The sequence below is a fragment of the Pleurodeles waltl genome, chromosome 4_1 (assembly GCF_031143425.1).
Source record: "Pleurodeles waltl isolate 20211129_DDA chromosome 4_1, aPleWal1.hap1.20221129, whole genome shotgun sequence".
In the NCBI taxonomy this organism is placed as follows: domain Eukaryota; kingdom Metazoa; phylum Chordata; class Amphibia; order Caudata; family Salamandridae; genus Pleurodeles; species Pleurodeles waltl.
In genome coordinates this window covers 82,121,068-82,144,461 of record NC_090442.1, presented here as the reverse complement: position 1 = coordinate 82,144,461, position 23,394 = coordinate 82,121,068, and the positions used below count along the sequence as shown (strand labels likewise).

The window sequence follows — 23,394 nt, the reverse complement described above, 5'->3', positions numbered from 1 at the left end:
CAGCTCGTGGTTTTTTCCCTGGGAATGGCATCAACAAAGGGTTTGCTGTGCAAGATCACCATCTTCCCAGCGTTCAGGAACAGGCAGACGTGAATTGGAAAACACAATTTTTCAATACAAATTTGACATTTTACTGGGACATACCCCATTTTTACTATTTTTTGTGCTTTCAGTTTCCTTCCAGTTAGTGACCAAAATGGGTGAGAAACCAATGCTGGGTCCCAGAAAACTAAACATTTCTGAAAAGTAGACAAAATTCTGAATTCAGCAAGGGGTCATTTGTGTAAATACAAGTATTTCCTACAGAAAATAACAGCTGAAATTAAAAAACATTGAAATTGAGGTAAAAACACAGCCATTTTTCTCCACGTTTTACTCTGTAACTTTTTCCTGCGATGTCAGATTTTTGAAAGCAATATACTGTTACGTCAGCTGGACTCTTCTGGTTGCGGGGATATATAGGGCTTGTAGGTTCATCAAGAAGTCTAGGTACCCAGAGCCAATAAATGAGCTGCACCTTGCAATGGGTTTTTATTCTATACTGGGTATACAGCAATTCATTTGCTGAAATATAAAAAGTGAAAAATAGGTATCAAGAAAACCTTTGTATTTCCAAAATGGCCACAAGATAAGGTGTTGAGAAGCCGTGGTTATTTGCACATCTCTGAATTCCGGGGTGCCCGTACTAGCATGTGAATTACAGGGCATTTCTCAAATAGACGTCTTTTTTACACACTGCCTTACATTTGGAAGGAAAAAAAAAGAGAAAGACAAGGGGCAATAACACTTGTTCTGCTATTCTGTGTTCCTCCAAGCCTCCTGATAAAAATGGTACCTCACTTGTGTGGGTAGGCCTAGCGCCCACGAAAGGAAATGGCTCAAAACACAACGTGGACACATCACATTTTTTCACAGAAAACAGAGGTGTTTTTTACAAAGTGCCTACCTGTGGATTTTGGCCTCTAGCTCAGCCGGCACCTGGGGAAACTTAGCAAACCAGCATATTTTTGAAAATTAGACACCTAGGGGAATCCAAGATGGGGTGACTTGTGGGGCTCTGACCAGGTTCTGTTACCCAGAATCCTTTGCAAACCTCAAAATTTGGCCCAAAAAACACTTTTTCCTCTCATTTCGGTGACAGAAAGTTCTGGAATCTGAGAGGAGCCACAAATTTCCGTCCACCGAGCGTTCCCCCAAGTCGCCCAATAAAAATGGTACCTCACTTGTGTGGGTAGGCCTAGCGCCCACGAAAGGAAATGGCCCAAAACACAACGTGGACACATCACATTTTTTCACAGAAAACAGAGGTGTTTTTTACAAAGTGCCTTCCTGTGGATTTTGGCCTCTAGCTCAGCCGGCACCTGGGGAAACTTAGCAAACCAGCGCATTTTTTAAAACTAGACACCGAGGGGAATCCAAGATGGGGTGACTTGTGGGGCTCTGACCAGGTTCTGTTACCCAGAATCCTTTACAAACCTCAAAATCTGGCCCAAAAAACACTTTTTCCTCTCATTTCGGTGACAGAAAGTTCTGGAATCTGAGAAGAGCCACAAATTTCCTTCCACCCAGCGCTCCCCCTAGTCTCCCGATAAAAATGGTACCTCACTTGTGTGGGTAGGCCTAGCGCCCACGAAAGGAAATTTCCCAAAACACTACGTGGACACATCAAATTTTTTCACTGAAAACAGAGGTGTTTTTTACAAACTGCCTACCTGTGGATTTTGGCCTCTAGCTCAGCCGGCACCTGGGGAAACTTAGCAAACCAGCGTATTTCTGAAAATTAGACACCTAGGGGAATCCAAGATGGGGTGACTTGTGGGGCTCTGACCAGGTTCTGTTACCCAGAATCCTTTGCAAACCTCGAAATTTGGCCAAAAAAACACTTTTTCCTCTCATTTCGGTGACAGACAGTTCTGGAATCCGAGAGGACCCACAAATTTCCTTCCACCAAGCGTTCACCCAAGTCTCCCGATAAAAATGGTACCTCACTTGTGTGGGTAGGCCTGGCACCCACAAAAGGAATTGGTCCAAAACACAACGTGGACACATCAAATTTTTTCACAGAAAACAGAGGTGTTTTTTTTACAAAGTGCCTACCTGTGGATTTTGGCCTCTAGCTCAGGCGGCACCTGGGGAAACCTAGCAAACCAGCGCATTTTTGAAAACTAGACACCTAGGGGAATCCATGATGGGGTGACTTGTGGGGCTCTGACCAGGTTCTGTAACCCAGAATCTTTTGCACACCTCAACATTTGGCCAAAAAAAACACTTTTTCCTCTAATTTCAGTGACAGAAATTTCTGGAATCTGAGAGGAGCCACGAATTTCCTTCCACCCAGCGTTCCCCCAAGTCGCCCGATAAAAATGGTACCTCACTTGTGTGGGTAGGCCTAGCGCCCACAAAAGGAAATGGCCCAAAACACAACATGGACACATCACATTTTTTCACAGAAAACAGAGGTGTTTTTTACAAAGTGCCTACCTGTGGATTTTGGCCTCTAGCTCAGCCGGCACCTGGGGAAACCTACCAAACTAGCGCATTTTTGAAAACTAGACACCAAGGGAAATCCAAGATGGGGTGACTTGTGGGGCTCTGACCAGGTTCTGTTACCCAGAATCCATTACAAACGTCAAAACTTGGCCAAAAAAACACTTTTTCCTCTCATTTTGGTGACAGAAAGATCTGGAATCTGAGAGGAGCCACAAATTTCCTTCCACCCAGCGTTCCGCCAAGTCTCCCGATAAAAATGGTACCTCACTTGTGTGGGTAGGCCTAGCGCCCACGAAAGAAAATGGCCGAAAACACAACTTGGACACATCACATTTTTTCATAGAAAACAGAGGTGTATTTTACAAAGTGCCTACCTGTGGATTTTGGCCTCTAGCTCAGCCGGCACCTGGGGAAAACTAGCAAACTAGCGCATTTTTGAAAATTAGACACCTATGGGAATCCAAGATGGGGTGACTTGTGGGGCTCTGACCAGGTTCTGTTACCCAGAATCCATTACAAACGTCAAAACTTGGCCAAAAAAACACTTTTTCCTCTCATTTTGGTGACAGAAAGATCTGGAATCTGAGAGGAGCCACAAATTTCCTTCCACCCAGCGTTCCCCCAAGTCTCCCGATAAAAATGGTACCTCACTTGTGTGGGTAGGCCTAGCGCCCACGAAAGGAAATGGCCCAAAACACAACATGGACACATCACATTTTTTCACAGAAAACAGAGGTGTTTTTTACAAAGTGCCTACCTGTGGATTTTGGCCTCTAGCTCAGCCGGCACCTGGGGAAACCTAGCAAACTAGCGCATTTTTGAAAACTAGACACCAAGGGAAATCCAAGATGGGGTGACTTGTGGGGCTCTGACCAGGTTCTGTTACCCAGAATCCATTACAAACGTCATGTGCCCCCATGGGGAGCGACCCTTACCCAAGGGGCTGCCCCCTAAAGAAAACACACGCATACACACACACCAATCCCTGGTGCCTAAGTGGTTTCTGCCCCCATGGGGGTAGATTTGCCTAACAAAAATCGGCTGATCTGCCTCCAAGGGAGGCAGAAATGGTCTAAATACAATTTGACCCCTAGGGGAGCGACCGTTGCCTAATGGGTCGCTCCCCATCTCTAAAAAAACAAACAAACAAAAAAAAAACACACAAAAAATATTGCCCTGGCGCCTAGAGGTTTCTGCCCCCCCTGGGGGCAGATCGGCCTAATAACAATAGGCCGATCTGCCCCCGGGGGGGGAAGAAATGGCCTAAAATAAATTTCCCTCTCCAACCCCCCCGGGGAGCGACCCTTGCCTACGGGGTCGCTCCCCTTGCGTGACATTGGCGCAAAAAAAAAGATCCCCGGTGCCTAGTGGTTTCTGCCCCCTTAGGGGCAGATTTACCTAAAATCGGCCGATGTGCCCCCCGAAGGGGGCAGAAATGGCCTAAATACAATTTGCCCCTCCAGGGGAGCGACCCTTGCCTAAGGGGTCACTCCCCATCTGTAAAACAACAACAACAACAAAAATCCCCGCTGCCTAGTGGTTTCTGCCCCTCCTGGGGGCAGATCAGCCTAATTAAAATAGGCTGATCTGCCCCCCGGGGGGCAGAAATGACCTAAAATAAATTTGCCCCCCAGGGGAGCGACCTTTGCCTAAGGGGTCGCTCCCCTTGCGTGATATTCACACACAAAAAAAACTCCCTGGTGTCTAGTGGTATCTGTCCCCCTTGGGGGCAGATTGGCCTCATAAAAATAGGCCAATCTGCTCCCAAGGGGGGCAGAAATGGCCTAAATATAATTTGCCCCCTGTGGGAGCGACCCTTGCCTAAGGGGTCGCTCCCCACCTCTAAAAACAAAAACAAAACAAAAACAAACAAAAAAAATATATATATCCCTGGTGCCTAGAGATTTCTGCCCCCCCTGGGGACAGATTGGCCTAATAATAGGCCGATCTGCCCCCGGGGGGGGCAGAAAAAGCCTTCAAAAAAATGCCCCCCCCTGGGAGCGACCCTTGCCCAAGGGGTCGCTCCCCTCATGCCAGTTTCCTTTTGGAAAAGAAATCCCTGGTGTCTAGTGGGCATTTCAAAAGCCGGCTTTTGAAATGCTCAGAGAGCCTTCAAAGGGAAGGAAATTCATTTCCTTCCCTTTGAAGCCTCTCCGGCCCCCCTCCACGTGATCGGGAGAGAAATGCAAAGCATTTCTCTTCTGATCGCACTGGAAGCTGAGCTTCCAGCGCGATGGGAGGAGGCCTCTGTGACAATCAGCGTGCGGTCGTGCGCTGACGTCACAGGGGGAGTGAGGGGGGTCGGATGGAAGGGGAAGGGCTGGGGGGGTGAGAAGCCCACAGAGGGCGCGCTATTGCTCCCTCTGGGCTCTGTGCCCAGGACGTAATGGTTACATCCTGGGCACACGAGCACTGTGCCTCAGGACGTAACCATCACGTCCTGGGCACAGAAGGGGTTAAGATAGGTCAGCAATCTTGCCTAATAGACTGTTTATATACAGGTCTGGAATTACGATTAAGTTAAAGAGTTCCACGTCGTACAAAGTGGAGGAATCAATCACTTCCCCTTAAAACTTAAATTAGAAGGAGGTGAAAAAAGACAGCAAGATACAGTGATCCTAGTACAAATGGATCACCCAAGATGTCTTACTGCCAGAATGAATGAAGGGAGTCTGGAAAAACTGACTAAATTCCAGAAGAATCAAGAGCTAAGTAGTGCCCCAATAAACAATATAGGGCCAGATTTACAAGAAACTAGTGCTGTGCTAAAATCAGCAGCGCTGTGCCAATGTTGAAAAGCAGGGCTGTGCTTTATTTCCACGAATACAGCGCAGCCCTGCATTTCCCCATGCTACACCGCTAAATTAAGCTGCCTGCGCCAACACAGGCATCCTAGCACCATAGTGCACAGATGTGTACGTAGAGGGGATTGATTGTTTATGTGCATGTATGTGTCCCTTCCTGCACGTAAACAATCTACAATGGTGATTTGGTTCTTTTATTTGTGCTGCAGAATACAGCACACATAGAAGTACCAAAGCGTCATTTTTTTATGATTGCTTCTGTGCAGGAAGGGACGCCTTCTTGCCCATAAACACTCATCCATGGCATGTTCCTTCTTCTATGTGTGCTGCAGAATGCAGCACACATGGAAAGAGCAAAAAACAAGGAGGAATAAAAGTATTCCTCCTTGTTTTGCCATGCTAACGCCACCCCTGGGGTGGTGTTAGTTTTTGGCGCTGCCACAGATTTACGATTTCTCGTAAATATGGGGCAGCATCAAAAGCAATGGGTGTTGCAGTGGAATACCCACTTCATCACTCATTGCATGCCCCTCTGACATAGAAAACTGCATCAGAGGGGCCCACATTTACTAGGTGGCGTAAAGCCACAAAAAGTGGTGTTACACTTCCTTGTAAATATGGAGAAGTGGTTAGCACCACCGGAGCGTTTAAAAAAGTGATGCTGTGTCAGTGATAGGGCCTTGTAAATCTGGCCCATTCAGTGGTATGAAAATAGAATGAGCCATGTAATTAATTGTTTGAGAATAGAATTCAAAAGGAATATAGCTAGTGAAAGTAGGAACCAGAGAAAATTAACTAAGGGGCTGATTTGGTTTAATGAGGAACGCTGTAAATTAAAGGCACTGATAAGAAAAGGGGATAGAAACCTTGGGAAAAGGTATAACAAGGAGAGCTATTATGAACTCCAGAAGAAAAAGAAAATGCATAAGACACTCACTAGGAAACAGAAAATAATATATAAAGAGAAATTTTGAGAGACCCGCTGGCAGTGATAGAAACAAGAAATATAAAGACATTTTGGAAATTAATACAGGAAGGCTCTGGCAAGCTGCAGGTGACCATGAACTGTGTGGTGGAAAATGACGCCTGGGAAGAACATTTGGAAGAAATATATGGGAACAGGGTAGAACCGGTAAGGAAGATAATAATCCTGTTGCCTGGCATAGAAGAGCAGATTAGGTCCCACTTATCAGTAAGTAATATTAGATGCATCATAGCAAGCTTAATATTGACTAGGGCTGCCAGCCCTGATAATCTTCCCACTGTGATAATAAAGACTGGATCAGATTTGTGGGCTGAATTGTTTACTGGTATTTTAGACACAGGACAGATTCCAGAAAATTGTAGAGGAGCTAATATTAGGCCTATTCATAAATGGATTGATGTGCAATCCTCTAAGAATTATAGGATGATAAACCTTTTGGATGTAGAGGAAAAGGTGTTTGCAAAAATTGTCTTGGGAAGGCGTAAGGGATGGGTTTAAGAATATCATATTGTGCCTCCAGAACAAGGTGGATTTAAGCAAGGTCATTCCACTATTGATCGCTGTTTTTCCTCTGGCCTATTGCATGGAAGTCAGTAGAGAAGAGGGGTAGTCTGTATAACTGCTTTGTCGATTTCCGGTCAGCGTTTGATCTAGTAGATCAGAATTGTTTACGGGTAACCCAGTCTAAATATAGCATGCTTAAGGATAACTTAGCTATGATTCAGGCACAGCCAAAATTGGGTTCAGGTTTTTATAGACCTGGAAGGAACCCTGAAAAAGAAAATATTCATTGAAAATGGGTTGAAACAGGGATGAATATTGGCACCCCTCTTGTTTTCCATTTTCATAGCAGATCTACCTTCAGTCTAGGAGGTGGATTGCGCGGCCACCCCTAAAATGGATGGGAAGCATGCTGCATGCTTTCTGTACGCAGACGACATAGTAATATTAGCTCCAACTGAGATAGGTCTGCAAAGGAAGTTGGATGAGTTTAGGGAGTATTGTAGTCATAAAAACTGGTGGTAAATATGAAAAAACAAAAGTGTTCAGGTTTGGTGAAAAAACTGTAAAGTTTAACTGGTCTTTAGGGGCCTCAAAGTTGGAAATAGTGAAGGAATATAAATATTTAGGAACTTGGTTTGAGAAGTCCCTGAAATTAAATACTCATTTGGAGATATTGAGAATAAAGGCTCTCACATCAGTTGGTGGCCTGAAAAGATTTAACAAGGATTAAGGTGAGATGTCATATAGACCTGTTCTGAAACCTTATGCGGCTATGATACCCCCCCGGGTTCAGTAAGGAGTCGAATTGTTATATATAAATAAATGGAAAAAAGGTATGAGATGTGGAGGAGTGAAAATGTTTAACATGTTTATTGTCCCAACCTAGGTTTTCCATGGCCCACGCCATAAGAATGGAGGTGGGCTTGGTGTCATGGAATGTACTGGCTAGAGTGGCGGTGATTAGTTTTTGGCAAAGGCTGAATACTGGGGAGAGAAACAAGGTATCTCATTGGTATAAAAATTAAGTTCAGAAAAGTTAACTGAAGAGGGTTAATGGGGTTAGGAAAGGTTTAGCGAAAGTTAGTAGGGATAAGGGAGCTAAGTGGTATCCACAAAATTTACAGATAGAGGTTGCTAAAAGTGAGCTTAGTATAACGAACAAGGAATTGTCCCGGAATTTTAATCAACAGTATCTTGAGGGGAAAAATCTGTTTATTTCATGTGTACCTCATGGCAGAATGGAGCTTGGTTTCCGTATGAAGATATACTTCTGAATCTCCAGTTTAGAAGTGAATTAATACGGATAATTAATAAGGATTGCAATTACCCCTTGTTATATTAATGAGAAAATGCAAATGTTGATGTATTCAGGGGGGAATTACATGTGGGTTAATATTAAATGTGATATTTTGAACATTTTACTGGATTGTTTAAAGGTTGTAACTTTACACAAAATGATTTTATTTCCAATCTTTTCACAGTATAATAATAAACATTGTGTAGAAGCAGGTGAATTATCAACTGAAGGCCGTTCCCTGGACATTGCTTGTGCTATTAGGAGGTTTATGACTGCAGTAAAGAATGTTTTTATGTGTATATAGGATAGCAGATTTTATGATGAATGTATTTATAAAATGTATTTTTAGATCTTTTATAATATAATTCTTAATGAATGGGTTATCTTATTTGTTATTTAATGTTATAGTTTTAAGGATAAAAGTCTAAATAAACATTTCTTGATTGACTGGGTAGAATTCAAAGAAAATAACCCAGTTAATACATTCTTTTAAGTATAATACAGAGCTACAAACTTAAATTTTTGCGTGTAGCATTTAAAACATGTAATATTTAAAACATTTCTCTCTTTAAATATTTAATCGTTTTAGTGCTGCTCTCTATTTATTAACATAATAGGAGATAAAATAGAAATTATTTAATTGATTAAACATGAAGTTTAAGGGCTTTACCACAACACTTTTGTCTAGTGATCTAGTGAATGTACTTTAATATGACTTTCAGTGCACCACTTTACAGCAAAAACTATTAATATTTTAATTGACCATTTTCATAGGTTGTTACGTATAGATGATCACTGTAACATCGCGGTTATTTGTAACATTTCTTCTACATCAGGTGTGTGTGAATTTCTTAAAATTAAAAACAATGAGAACAAAAGAAGCTTTCATTTAGGTGGTCATGTGAGTTTCCCAGTGCTTATTCCCATGCTGTTTCCTATGCGTGTTCCCATGGATATAGCACAATTGCGGTAAATGTTTACAACAAATGGTGCAGAATTACAAGACGCGCTAAAGACTTGAGAGGGACTACATATCCCAAGCTGCTTTGCGGCCCCAGGAGGCGGCCATTTTCACCTGCACCCACTTGACACCAACGAGCGCTATAAAGCGCATGGGGGCACCATATCCCAAGCTGCTTTGAGGCCCCAGGAGGCGGCCATTTTCACCTGCACCTGCACCCACTTGACACCAACGAGCGCTATAAAGCGCGTGGGGGCACCTCACTGCGCGGGATGCGCTAAAGACTTGAGAGGGACTACATATCCCAAGCTGCTTTGAGGCCCCAGGAGGCGGCCATTTTCACCTGCACCTGCACCCTCTTGACACCAACGAGCACTATAAAGCGCGTGGGGGCACTTTGCTGCGCGGGACGCGCTAAAGACTTGAGAGGGACTACCTATCCCAACCTGCTTTGAGGCCCCAGGAGGCGGCCATTTTCACCTGCACCCACTTGACACCAACGAGCGCTATAAAGCGCGTGGGGGCACCTCGCTCTGCGGGACGCGCGCGGGCAAAGCTCAGGCCAAGGGCGGGCCCGTCCACGCCCGTCGGAGCCCGGAAGAGGCTAGGCTGAGCCACCCCCTAACATTGACCATTCAAGTAGGCATCATTGATCTTAGCTCTATGCGCTATTGCCAATACTGTGCCATCCCGTAGGTTGCATCATTATATTGATACTCTATAGAACATTTTATCACCAATAATAGTCCCAGATGGGTAAAAGGAAAGCAATAGAGGATGGGGCAGGGGCAGTACTAAAAGCTAGGCGGAAAAGGCACAAGCATGCAGCTAGTAACTGCGTTATGAACAGAATTGACACTCTTTTGGGTGAATGCGAGGGAATTTTAACTACTCCTCAGGGAAATAACTTTAACGATACTGGTGGGGAGCGCTCCCCAACCAAAAGGAGGGCTGGCCCAAAGAAAATTGCTGAGATTTTTGTGAAACGTGGGCAACAGGACACAGCCACTACAGGGCAGGGAGAGGCCAGGAATGTTATCACCCACACTTCTCCATCTCTAGTGAACGAGCTACCACTGGGCTCTAACGATTTCATCCAGTGCAGCAACCGCTTTAACCTGTTAATTAATGCCCTAGAATCACATGATGACATTGACCCAGGCACCAGGGTGGACGGGCTAGCAGCCGCAAGAACACACTCAACTCACGTAAACCCACGGCACATTCAATGGATACAAGAATCAAAAAAGGAAGTACTAGAACTTAAGCTCATGGTTAACTCCTTAATTGCAATAGTAAAACAGTTAACTCTTTCAGATGACACGACCACCATGAACTTTACCCAAAGCCCACCCCGTTGTGATGGCCTCCTCCCAGCCAGTGTTAAGACCAAGAACTTCCACCAGCCTCCTTTGCGTAACAGCTCAGGCGCAGGAAATACACTAGACGATCATACAAAATCCCCAAACTCATGAGCAATACTGCCCCAAAATACTCTGTACAGCCTGCCACTGATTGGTCTCAATCAGGAAATGTAGTTCTAATGGTCAACGTTCACAAGTTAAACACATCGACACAAAAGGAAGGGACTCTATTAAAAACAAGGCAATTCACTGGATTCCCTATGTAAGAGGCTGTCGCTCTGTACTACACGAGGACATAATTAATGTAGCAAGATGGCCTAACCCGAGAATACATTTTGACATTTTAAAACTGACACTCAAGGACGGGACCATGGTGGACAATTTGGTGGCCCTAGATGCAAGAACAAGCCCACCAGCACACTCGCGCATCCATTTCAAATACCCTGGGCTACCTGCGCACTACGGGGATTGCCCGAGCTACTGTCCAGCAATAAATTTATCTACCCTTGGTGAGAACGATTGACTTAAAGCTTCATCTAAAACCTATGCTGAAAAACTACGCAACCAACATATATCAATCACCTCCAGGCATGCCGCAATCCCTAACACTGCCAGTGCAAGTACTCATTCTCCCTCTCATGACATATTCCTCCAGACCTCTGACGGCTTGCTGTGCAAATATGACAATACTGCATCTCTCATCTTTCAGGAATACTGCCCACCAAATCAAGAACCGATAGCCAAGCCTGCAAGCACTTCCCTCACCAGGGCCAGGTCAGCCCCATTAGACGAAAATCACCACTCACCCCAGGTCTGCCTGACCAACATTGGTATTGATCCACTTCTTCCCACTCAACCTCACCTGCCAAACCAACCTCTGGCAGCTAATTATGTAAATACCAGGCAGCTCCTGGTATAGCTCCTCCACTCACTGGGGCACGAATTGTCTAATGGAATGTGGCAGGTTTTAAATCTATTCTCCCTCTTCCATCTTTTACCTCTTTTATTGAAGAACATGACATATGTCTTTTCCAAGAGACATGGTCAACTGATCCACTTTTTCGAACAGGCTATTCAAACTTCCACATTCCTGACGTGCCCAGTACTAGAGGCAGGCCTTCTGGGGGCTTGACCATCTGGATCAGAACATCACTTAACTGTCGTATATTACAGCTACCCACCGATTCTCCCGACCTGTTAGGTCTTCGTCTATCATTCAGGCCTGACACTGTTGTGAACATCTTCAATATATACACTCGAGGGGTCAGGTGGGGTCAAGTCTCCAAAACCCTTTGTGTCCTGGCAGCCCTCTTGCAAAACTGTCCCTGCCATCATAAAACCATTGTGGCAGGTGACCTTAATGTCACATTCGAACCTCTAGACTGCGATGATCTCAGGTCCACAGACGAGGAGGATCGAGCCTGGTCTATCCCCGCCCTGTCCATTCCACCCATCAAGAGATGGACGCAGGTCGCTGTCCAAGTTAATTCACTGACCATGGAATTTGGGCTCAGGGCATTAAATGGCAGGACCAAATCAGACGCCAAAGGCCATCACACATTCAACAAAATCAACCACACCAGCAGAATCTACTACTGTCTATTCAACATAAGATTATGGCCCCTAGTCATCGACATGACGATCATTGAAAGAACTGATAGTGATCATAATCCTCTCTCTGTCCACACATTAGCTTTGGGCAACCACTCGCCCACGATTAACTCCTCAGTAGCAGCACCAGAGGTTATTAGCCTGGTTAACGGCAAATGACACCTATAGTGGGACAAGGTTGCGGCTCGGCCCGCACTCATCAACGCAGCTAATAACACCCTAAAGACTACATTAATGAACTTAGAGGTGAGTCCCGCAATCCCCTATAAGGAAATAAGTTTAATCCACACCTCATGCTTCAGGGATATCGCAGCCCACTTCTCAGTATCCACAGCCCATGATGGCAAGAGACCCGAAGGTAGGCACCACTGGTTCAATATTATGTGCCGGTCCTTAAATAATCACTTAATCCAAGCTATTAAATCCAAGAATGCCACTGCCATCCGCCTAGCTAGAAAGTCCTACAAGTCAGCCAAACGCAAAGCCAAGCGTGACCAAGATGATGAGTGGTGGACAGCACTTAGCGACGCTGTGCGCGAGAGGAACTGCAGTCTGTTCTGGTCCCTGGCAGCGCGAGGCCCAGAAAGCAGTGAATTGAACATTACAACCAACATCGCCCCGAAAGACTGGGTAGACCACTTTAGCAGGCTGTACTCCCATGACCATAATAACCCCACTCCTGTTCACATGGACCCCTTCCTAAACACTTCTTTAGCACCCACCACCGAAGTGCCCCAGCTGTTCTCTAAAAGTGACATAACATATTCCCTAGGCACCATAAAACGCGGCAGGGCCCCCGGCTCAGATGGTGTTCCAGCAGACCTGTTCTCAACCGACATTGCATCCTGGTCAAGATACCTCACCATCGTAGCGAACGCAATAGCATCTGGTGCGCCTATCCCTGAGTCATGGAAAGGGGCTATTGTTGTCCCGATCTTTAAAAAGGGCGATAGATCACTCCCCTGCAACTACAGACCAATTAGTCTAATTGACTGTGTGCAAAAAGTCTTCTGCCACTGCCTCTTGGGAAAGATTGAAGGCTGGATGACTGAACATGATATCCTTAGTCCCCTCCAAGCCGGTTTCCGGAAAAAAATATCTACCACTGGCCAAGCCCTCAGGTTCCTAATTTTATACTGGAAAACAGTACTCATTGGTAAAGGGAGCCTTTACGTAGCTATGTGGATCTAAATTCTGCTTTTTACCCAGTACCTCGCAACAAACTATGGGACACTCTTTCCCGAATGGGAATCCCGGAGCATATTCTAGCACTATTGATACGGCTCCACGAGGACAACTATGCACGAGTCAGGTGGGACAATAAGGGGCAACTGACTGATAGAATCCATGTATCAAAGGGTGTGCGGCAAGGGTGTGTCCTTGCCCCGACCCTCTTCTCTCTGTATATCAATGAAATCGTCCACTCCCTGCTTAGGGTGGAGGCTGACGTACCATCACTTGGCACACAAAAAACCCCTGTCATGCTCTTTGCAGATGATACTCTCCTGATATCTAAGACCGCTAGTGGACTAAGGAAACTTCTCACGTGCTTCGAGAAATTCTGCTCAACGCAGGGACTTGAAATCAATGCCTCTAAAACAAAACTAATGACCCTCAATCCCCACAGATCTTTTAGAGGGAAGTTTACACTAGAGGGCACCACACTTGAGAAGGTGGGCATTTTCAGCTACCTGGGTATAGCATTGACTGACAACATGACTTGGAAATCACATATAGGAAAGCAAGCTTAAAACTAAAGCAAACAACAGGGGTACTATTAAAAAACTTTCACCTCTCGCACACAAAACCAATTCCCCCAGCAATACAGATATACGAAGCCCAGGCTGTGACCTCAGCACTTTACGGGGCTGAACTATGGGGTTACGCTAAAATCCAAGACATAACCATCGCTGAAAACAACTTCCTAAGAAACATTGTGTCCCTTCCGCCAATCACTCAACTGTTCCCCCTTTTTAAGGACCTTGGCATAAAACACATCGGTCATAAAGCCCGCCTACGTCCTCTCCTGTACTGGCGGCATCTCTGGACTACCCCAGAGCTTTAAACCTTTACTGAAGCCCTGCAGGTTATTTTGAAAGCTGATCATCTTCACAGCATCCCCTGGCTACGATACATCAAGGGGTCACTTTACACACTCGGGCTCAGTGAACTCTGGAATTCACCAACCACCTCCGTCTTTCCCTCGAAAAGCGAACTAAAGAAATTATATTGGCAAATGGCAGATCACGAAGATCTAGGGGCCGCACTTCACACTAAATTATCTTGTGACTTTGTTAACTTAAAAGAGACATGCAAGTATGAGGCTTTTTGGGACATAATCACGGTCCCAAGGGAAAGGAAACTGTACTTTCAGCTCTGCATTGGCTCGCTACCACACAAAGAATCAGTTGCTTGTCCAGCCTGTAAAGCCCCCGTTGAGAACCTCCCTCATGTCCTTTTGGCCTGCCCCGCGTACACCGCCTCACGCAGGAAATGGCTGGCCCCGGCATGCAGAATGCTGGGAGTCCGCAGCTCTGAAATAGCCCTGCGAATCCTCAGATCAGACACTAGGCCAACGCTAGTGATCGCCATTGCCAAATTCCTCGGAGCTAGCTGGATTGCTAGAGGGAAATTTTTATCTGCTTAATGGTTCCAACAAGACTGTCCCATCACACTGTGTGAGTGTATTTTATCTTTATTACATTTTAGCATTAGATGTATTGTTACATTTATTACTTTGTGTATTTATTTGTATTTATTGCTGCTATGCGCTTTTATGGCTCTTGTAGCCGAAATAAAGTTCCTTTGACTTGACAAGATGTGACATTATGATGTACTTTTGGGAATTCCACCTAACAAACAATAAGGAAGTCACGCTGGCGTAATTTAAATTTTGTACAGTTCTAGATTTCATGTGTTACCTATCGCATCCCTAAACGTGTGGTGAAACATATGAATTCTAAAATGAGTGTTTTTTACTCTCTTGTTTTGAATAGGGGGAAACCAGTAGCTCTGACACCTACATGAACTCCTATGTGTATTTTTTCAAGGATCCAACCAGTGTCCCTGGATCTTTTATTGAGGCCATTGACTGGACTCAGGCATTCGAAGTACAAGGTGAGAGGGGTGTCACCTTTATCTGAGACACTTTTAGATATGTCTGTATTTTGATCTCATTGTGTAAAGTTTAGGATGTCTACTGCTGGAGTTGTGAATTCCGTGGGAGTTTCTATAGCATTCAGTATAATCATCAGTCAAATGATCCTGTTACTGTAGATTCTTTAAGGATGTTACAAATCATTGAAAGAAACCGCATGCGTGTCAAGGAGTTGCTTTGATGATGACTATGCTTGCAGTTAATCGATAAAAGTTCCTATACGAGAGTGGAACAAGCAACAAGTTAGGCATGTGCATTTGTAAAAAGTGTATGCCTTCTTTCAGTGTCAACAGTGCACACCCACTTTCAGTGTTAAAAGTGCAGACCCACTGTCATGGTGAAAAACAGTCAGTGGCATGTGGTAGGGTGGACAAATGGGTGGTGGGTGCAAGAAAAAGCAAAAATATATTAACTAAATTCATGCCGCCATGCATTACATTATCGTTTTATCATTTCAAAGTTAAAGGCCCAGATTTAAACGAAAATGATGGAGCCCAACGCTGCACCATTTGGTAGCGCCATGCTCCATCATTTTCAAAACAGAGGGATTATTTAATAGAATACGGTGCACCCCTGTTTTGCCTCCTGCGCTTGAGCTAAATTTGCCGCCAAGCGCCAATGCAGCCAACCTTGCGCCATGGAGCAAGGATGGCTGCAATGCGGGAGAGATGGTTCTTCCTGCACAAAAACAATCTTCAATGGCGATTTGCTCTTTCTATGTGTGCTGCAAAATGCAGTACACATAGAAAGAGCAAAACACCAGGAGGAATGAAAGCATTTCTTCTTGTTATGCCATGCCAATGCCACCCTTGGGGTGGCATTCAATTTAGGCGGTGCCTCAGGTTTACAAAAGCTCATAAACCTGGGGGAGCGTCAAAATGGAATGGTGTTGCTGTGGCACGCCCACAGCAACACCCATTGCACGCCTTCCATGCAAGGTGCTGCGTGAGAAGGGGCCATATTAAAGCCACAAAAAGTGTAAATATGCTCTAGAGGTGATAGGGCCTTTCAAATCTGCCCCAAAATGTTTAACTTTTAAATTGTAATGTAATGCATGTCAGCGATTAAGGGCATACATATCCATGTAAAATACATTTAAAAAAGGAAATAAAATACTCACTTACATTGCTGCATGTCCTCGCTCCGTCCCAGTGTTCTCTCCTCCAGGAAGGGATCCAGTCAACTTCCCTAACCAATCCTTGTGCTGCTTTCATGCTTTTACCAGCATGAGAAAAGCACCAGGACTGGATAGAGCAGGCTCTCTCAGTGCTCCCAAGAGCACTGGAGGCCTGAGCTTTCTCTCAAACCAGCTTTCTAAGACAGATGAGTTGAGAGGTTTAAACTGAGCATGTCTTGCTTGCTGCGCAAATTCAGCCGGCCATAGAGACATGTACAATTTAAACTTAAAGTGCCCAGCCCACCACTCCTGCCAATCAGCAGATACCCCACCCTGTCCTGACACTCATCTCAGGATGCAGGTTTGCTTAGTTAGTGAAATAAATGTGTAATAAATATCATTAGCATTTTATTTTTCATCTGGGGGCATTTTAATTAGTGAGGTGACACTCTTCCACCCTAAAGAAGGAGCCACCCCTGGTGCCATAAAGGGCCAAGCTTATTAAGGAGCCCGAGTGACCTTACATCCCACAAGGTGATGCAACAAAGCGCAATTCCTTAATGCAGATTTAGAAAGCCACACAAGGAAATGTAACCCACGATAGGTGTTTGTGATGTTGTATGTTGCAGTTTGAGCAGGGTGCAAGGATGCCTGCGTTGAGGGGATGATTGTTTTTGTGCAGGAAGGGACACCTTCCTGCACAAAAACAATCACAAGAGTTGTTTTCCTCTTGCTTTGTGTGCCTCATAATGCAGCAAGAGAAAGAGGAAAAACTCTGGGCCGTATTTATACTTTTTGGCGCACAACTGCGCCAACGCAGTTGTGTGTCAAAAAATAAAAAATTTAACGCCGGCTAACGCCATGACGAATGACGTTAGCCGGCGGAGCTGCCTGGTGTGCGTAAAAAAAAATGACTTACACCAGGCAGCGCCGGCATAGGGGAAAATGGAGCTTGGGCGCCAAAAAATGGGGCAAGTCAGGCTGAGGCAAAATTTTCCTCAACCCGATTAGCGCCATTTTTTTGGACTCCCAACCCCCATTGAAATGACTCCTGTCTTAGCAAAGACAGGAGTCATGCCCCCTTGCCCAATGGCCATGCCCAGGGGACTTATGTCCCCTGGGCATGGTCATTGGGCATAGTGGCATGTAGGGGGGCACAAATCAGGCCCCCCCTATGCCACAAAATAAAATAAAAATACTTACCTGAACTTACCTTAAGTTCCCTGGGATGGGTCCCTCCATCCTTGGGCGTCCTCCTGGGGTGGGCAAGGGTGGCAGGGGGTGTCCCTGGGGGCATGGGAGGGCACCTCTGGGATCCTTCCGAGCCCACAGGTCCCTTAACGCCTGCCCTGACCAGGCGTTAAAAAATTACGCTAAAGCGGCTGGACGTCATTTTTTTTGACCCGCCCACTCCCGGGCGTCATTTTTGCCCGGGAGTGTAAATACGGCGCACATGCCTCGGAGTCATTTTTTAGACGGGAACGCCTACCTTGCATATCATTAACGCAAGGAAGGTGTCCACGCTAAAAAATGATGCAAACTCCAAGATCTTTGGTGCTAGACGGGTCTAACGCCAAAGTATAAATATGGAGTTAGTTTTGCGTCGGATTTGCGTAAAAAAAAACGACGCAAATCCGGCGCAAACAGAGTATAAATATGCCCCTCTGTGTATATCTCTCCTCTGTTTGTCATTCTTATGCCACCCCTGATATGGCATAGGAATCTGACACATTCCTAGACTTGTAAATCTGGGAATGTGTCAGACTCCTTCAGGTTCCATGGGTGTCGCCCCTTTCACGCAGTGTTATACCACATTTACAAGGCCATGAAAAGCCACACAAGGTCCTTGTAAATGTGGACTGGCACATGAAAAGCCACACAAGGTCCTTGTAAATATGGACTGGCACACGAAATGCCACACAAGGTCCTTGTAAATATGGACTGGCACACTGCGCCACTGGAGCGTAAACAGAAAATGACAACCGGGTCGCCCAGTGTGCTGCTAGGGCCTCATAAATGAGGCCTAATATTTGCCTATCTAGCACACCATTATGACATGGAGCAGGTATTTGTTTTTAGAAATAAAGGCTATCCTTGAAGCTCATGGACTTTTCTTCCTACATGGGGGAGTATATTGTTTTATTTTCATATATGCTACCAGGGTCATCATAAGGATTTTGGGGGCCCCAGGCCAAACATATTTTGGGGGCCCCTGTTCAGAAAAGGTTTGAATTTATGGTTAAATTGTAGCTCTTCGTGCCCTCTTTAAACAGATTACTGACAAACGCACAGGCGCAATCATCCAATCTCTAAATGTGTTTACATCAAATATTCAGATATAGTTGATTGTGTTTTCAATCTTGTAAAACCGACGGCAGTTCACTAATCTTAATGCAAATATTCTCTGTGATACCCTCCCATGTTTCTTATGTGAGTTCCCACTGTGATCTCAAAGAAACACTTTTTTTATGGACAAAAAATAAACAAAATATTTCTCTGGAAAATCTCTGCAATAGACACTCACTCATCATGTATACTGAAAATAAATTCAAGGAAAATTGTATTTAAAACCACCTGTTTAAGAAGTATTTAAGGTCATTAGGGCAAGACTCAGTGCAGAACAAGGCTGGTTCTTTCAGGGCCCCCTGAAAGGCTGGGGCCCTGGGCAAGTGGCCACTTTGCCCATGCCTTAAAACATCTCTGGTGCTACAGCCATGAATTGCAAGGCTGTCAGATGAGGAAAAAATGCTGATGCTGTAAACAAATCTGTGAGTAGGGCAGGCCATTTGTCACCAAGTTTTCATCAGCTCTCCATTGCCAAGGGTGTTTCCAACGATGGCTCCACTGCAGGATACAACACAAGGCCCTCCCGACCTGTAAGTGAGGCAGGGGAACTGAGAGGTTAGCTCAGTATGCATCTGCTAATTGTTGGAGATGCCTTGCTACCACCAGCCTCTCAGGTAGCTCCTAGGTCACTATCAGATGCTGCAAAAACAAAAACAGATTGTCTCCTCTTGGTGGGCCTACGTGTCTCTACCAAACACACAACAGCAGAAGAGTAGGGTTGGTCTAACTGTTGTCACCAATTCTAGGACAGCATTGGCACTGGGAAAAGCAGGGCTCTCACCCACAAGATTGGGCTTTCCCACACCTTGAATGATATGAGTCAAGATGAGCTACAACCACTGGATGGTGGGAGCGAGTGTTTTTTGTACTGTAAATGATATCCCAGGGAAAAGTGTTGCTTCTGTTGCCAGAGAGAAACTAAAACAATCTAGTATATATCAACCACCTGGATTTAACTCCTTGTTTTCTTGGGTGAAATAAAAGCTTATGTTAATAAGAATTATAGGCAATAGGTAAGGGTTATTATTATCCTACAATATGACTGGGTCAACATGTTCCAACTGCTTAAGAAAATTAATGTTTGGTCTGCGGATTTCATGAGGACCTATATGGGTCTATGGCTGTACACATAGGCTAAACCAATATGTAACACCAAATATTATATGTGATATTATTGCATGCTAATTAAACACCAGTCTGTGGACACGGTGTGCTGTGTGGGAATTAGTTTCTGACGTCACTAATAATTTCTAAGGATACAGTAATTACTCTTAACTCTGGGAGGAACTGGGATGTCACCCTGTCGTTACATCTTCATCAAGGGTGAGGCTTCGCCGACTGTTGATTCCCTCTCATCCCTTCTCCTAAGGAGCACCTGCACATGCTTGTTGTCTCTGTCTTGAGTTAGGTGACCAAGTGAGTTTCAGCATTGCTCTTCTAAAAGCATGTAATACACCCTTGAAGATGTCATTAGGCTAATCAGGAGATTTAGGTCCTGATTTAGAGTTAGGCAGAATTATTACTCCATCACAAATGTGACAGATATTCCAATCCCATCCACTGTATTACAAGTTCAATAGGCTATAATAGAATTGTAATATTGCAGACAGAATATCCGTCACGATTGCCCCTTCGCTAACCTCTAATTCAGGCCATAATTCTTTAAAAATATTACACTTAGACACAACAACTGACTCTATTGCACAAATCAACAGAACTGGCATGTGCTTTTGTGATGACCCTCAAGCTTTTTCAGAATGCATAACATCTGAGAGCAAGAAACATTACACAGAACACAATATTGAAAGTTGAGCGTTGATTGCAAGATCTGCACTAACAAAGCATTGTCATTGTTGTCATCATCTATCATTTATTGAAGATATCTGTACAGTTTGGTGTTGCCCCCCATCAGCTCCCAGGATTCAGCAGACCACCTCAATGAAAAGATCTTTTCTCTTCCTTCTTCCTTTCATACACTTTCATGCCTATTGGATCTTTATTGTATGACCCTGTGATCCCTCCAATGTTCTACAACAGTAATGTCTACCTACTGATCAAGCATATCCTGCAATTAACAGTCTACTCATCTGCATGTACTGACATCTCTTTTATTCTCCAACCATGATCCTGATTTAGCGATGACCCGGACACATTGCAGCGAAAGTCTTGTTCACAGGTCAAAGGCAGTCGCATAATGAAACTTGAGGGGGGCCCCCTGCAAAGCACATAGAGTGCCCCCCCTCCAGACTCACTCAGGAGCTCTCAGGCCAGGGTACTGTGCTGAGGGGGACCCTCAAGCACCTTAGGGTTGCAGGGGTCTTTGCTACACCCCTGGTAAAAAGTGAGGCTTGAGATAGTGCCATTTAAACAGTGCTTTATTTGTGTAGAAATACATTCCAGGGCACATGGTATATTACAGCATGCCAACGCAGCTTGTGCAACCAGCCATCCCTGACAAATGTCATTGTCATTGTTACCTTATAACCAAAACTCTCCAACAAAAGTGACCATTTGGATTATCCCATGTCACTAAAGCTGCAACAGTGACCTGGTGAGATAATGTTATTTTAATGTACATGTAAACTGAATTTTTAAACATATGTGGATGAGATCTACTCATAAATGGACTGACAGTGCCCACATGTGGTGGAATATCAGAAATAGGTACTAATGTTGAGAATAAAGTGTAGTCCTGAGCACCATAAAACACCACCACAAATTAAGCACTGCATTTAAATAATAGCATCAAATGCATAAACATTAACAAATGACAAACACTCCGGAATCAATAAACCATCTAACAAGGCTGTCATTTTAAAATAGTTAACTTATATGTTATTTGCGTCAGCCGCCTTGCTTGAATTCAAAATACAGTCAAACGTGCTCCTTTAATATCTGGACATTTGGCAACCTTTCACAATGTTTATGACAGATAATACACAATTCCAAATACATCAGGAATGGTATTTATGTACATTAAATCAGTAATTGAGTAAGTGGCCAAGGTTCTTTTCAGCATGTGGCATATAGCATAGAATTACAATAGATCATGAAATTATTAATCAGTGTTTGTAATGGAAGCATATGATAAACATATACTAACAACTGGAGTTGATAATAATATTGATGTAAATCCAATATGTATTTCACTGCATATGGGTCCATATTGATGGCTAAGTCATGCAGCAACGAGTCACCTTGCTACAGTGCGTGACAGGGAAAGGGTAGGAATGCACCATATTGAAATGAATATGGCACATTACAGACTTTGTTCCTGCACTGGGGCCATTATGGGCCACCTTCCTGCACAAAAACAATCCACTGAGAAAACAAGGAGAAATAAACATATTTCTCCTCTGTTAGAAACAAGGTCTTTGGTTTGGCAGGCAGGTTACCCCCTGTCTAAGCAAGGAGCCTTACTATATTCAGGGCAAAAAAGAAACACACCTGGTTAGCCCCCGCTCACCCCGTTGGTAGCTTGGTACGAGCAGTTAGGCTTAACTCAGAAGCAATGTGTAAAGTATTTGTGCCAACACACACAGTAATACAGTGAAAACACTGCAAGATTGACACCACACCAGTTTAGAAAAATATGTAATATTTATCTAACTCAAACAAGACCAAAACGACAAAAAATTCACCATACACAAGTCAAGATATACATTTTCAAAAGAATAAATGACTTACTTCATAAAAAACAATGGAAACGTTGGTTTTACACAAAGTACCTAGCTTGCGTAAAAAATAAAGCCCCACGGGTGAGCATGCATCGGAAAAGTCAGCGATGCGTCGATTCCTTACTCACAAGTGAGGCCCTGCATCATTTCGTCTCCGGTCAGTTGGGAGATGCGTTGTTTTTCTCTTTCGCATGAAAGTGATGCATCGATTTCCGGAAGGGTCACTTCGGATCTGAACAGGTTCACAATGACTGGGGGGGCACTAGAGTTGCCTAGGGCCTGTAAATCAAATGCTACTGATGGGCCTGCAGCACTGATTGTGCCACCCACGTGAGTAGCCCTGTAAACATGGCTCAGACCTGCCTCTGCAATGTCTGTGTGTGCAGTTTTCACTTGCCAATTCGACCTTGCAAGTGTACCCAATTGCTAGGCCCATACCTTCCCTTTTTATACATGTAAGTCACCCGTAAGATAGGCCCTAGTTAGCCCCATGGGCAGGGTGCAGTGTAGATTAAAGGTTGGACATGTACTGATGTGTTTTACATGTCCTAACAGTGAAATACTGCCAAGTTTATTTTTCAGTGTTGCAAGGCCCCTCTCTCTCGTGGGTTAACATCGGGGCTGCTTTTAAATATCTTTCAGTTTCCTTTTGAGATCAGATAGAGATGGGGGGATTGGGGGCTCTGAACCCACAATTTAAAAATACATATTTTTGTAAACTTGGCTTTTAAATTGTCAGTTTAAAAATGCCACTTTTAGAAAGTGGGCATTTTCTTGCTTAAACCATTCTGTGTCTCGGCCCGCTTGTGTGTTCCCTGTCTGGGTCAGACTGACAGTTGAACTGCTGTAATAATTTTTAAAAATGATGAGTAATAATGTAACATGATTATATTTTAATTAAAAAAAATTCCATGCATTTTTAAATTAAAAAGGTACTAAAATATCGCAAATAAAATAAACATTTTATTTTAACATTAAATAAGATTTACCTTTTTAACATTTCAAAATATCTGGATTTAATTTAGCATTATTACCTATGGGGTTCTACTTCAAATCCCTACCTCCATTTTTTTGTATCTGA

The 23,394-nt window shown here is 44.1% G+C and overlaps 1 protein-coding gene across 2 annotated transcripts in view; it reads left to right on the top strand.

Moving 5' to 3' along the window:
* Window positions 1-23,394, top strand: part of LOC138288428 (glycine N-acyltransferase-like protein 3) — a 165,276-nt gene that overhangs the window by 98,289 nt on the left and 43,593 nt on the right. For both annotated transcript variants that reach the window (XM_069229979.1, XM_069229978.1), the window contains one exon: window positions 15,013-15,133. In XM_069229979.1, the coding sequence (XP_069086080.1) occupies window positions 15,013-15,133 (121 nt within the window). The remainder of the gene's footprint in view (window positions 1-15,012; window positions 15,134-23,394) is intronic.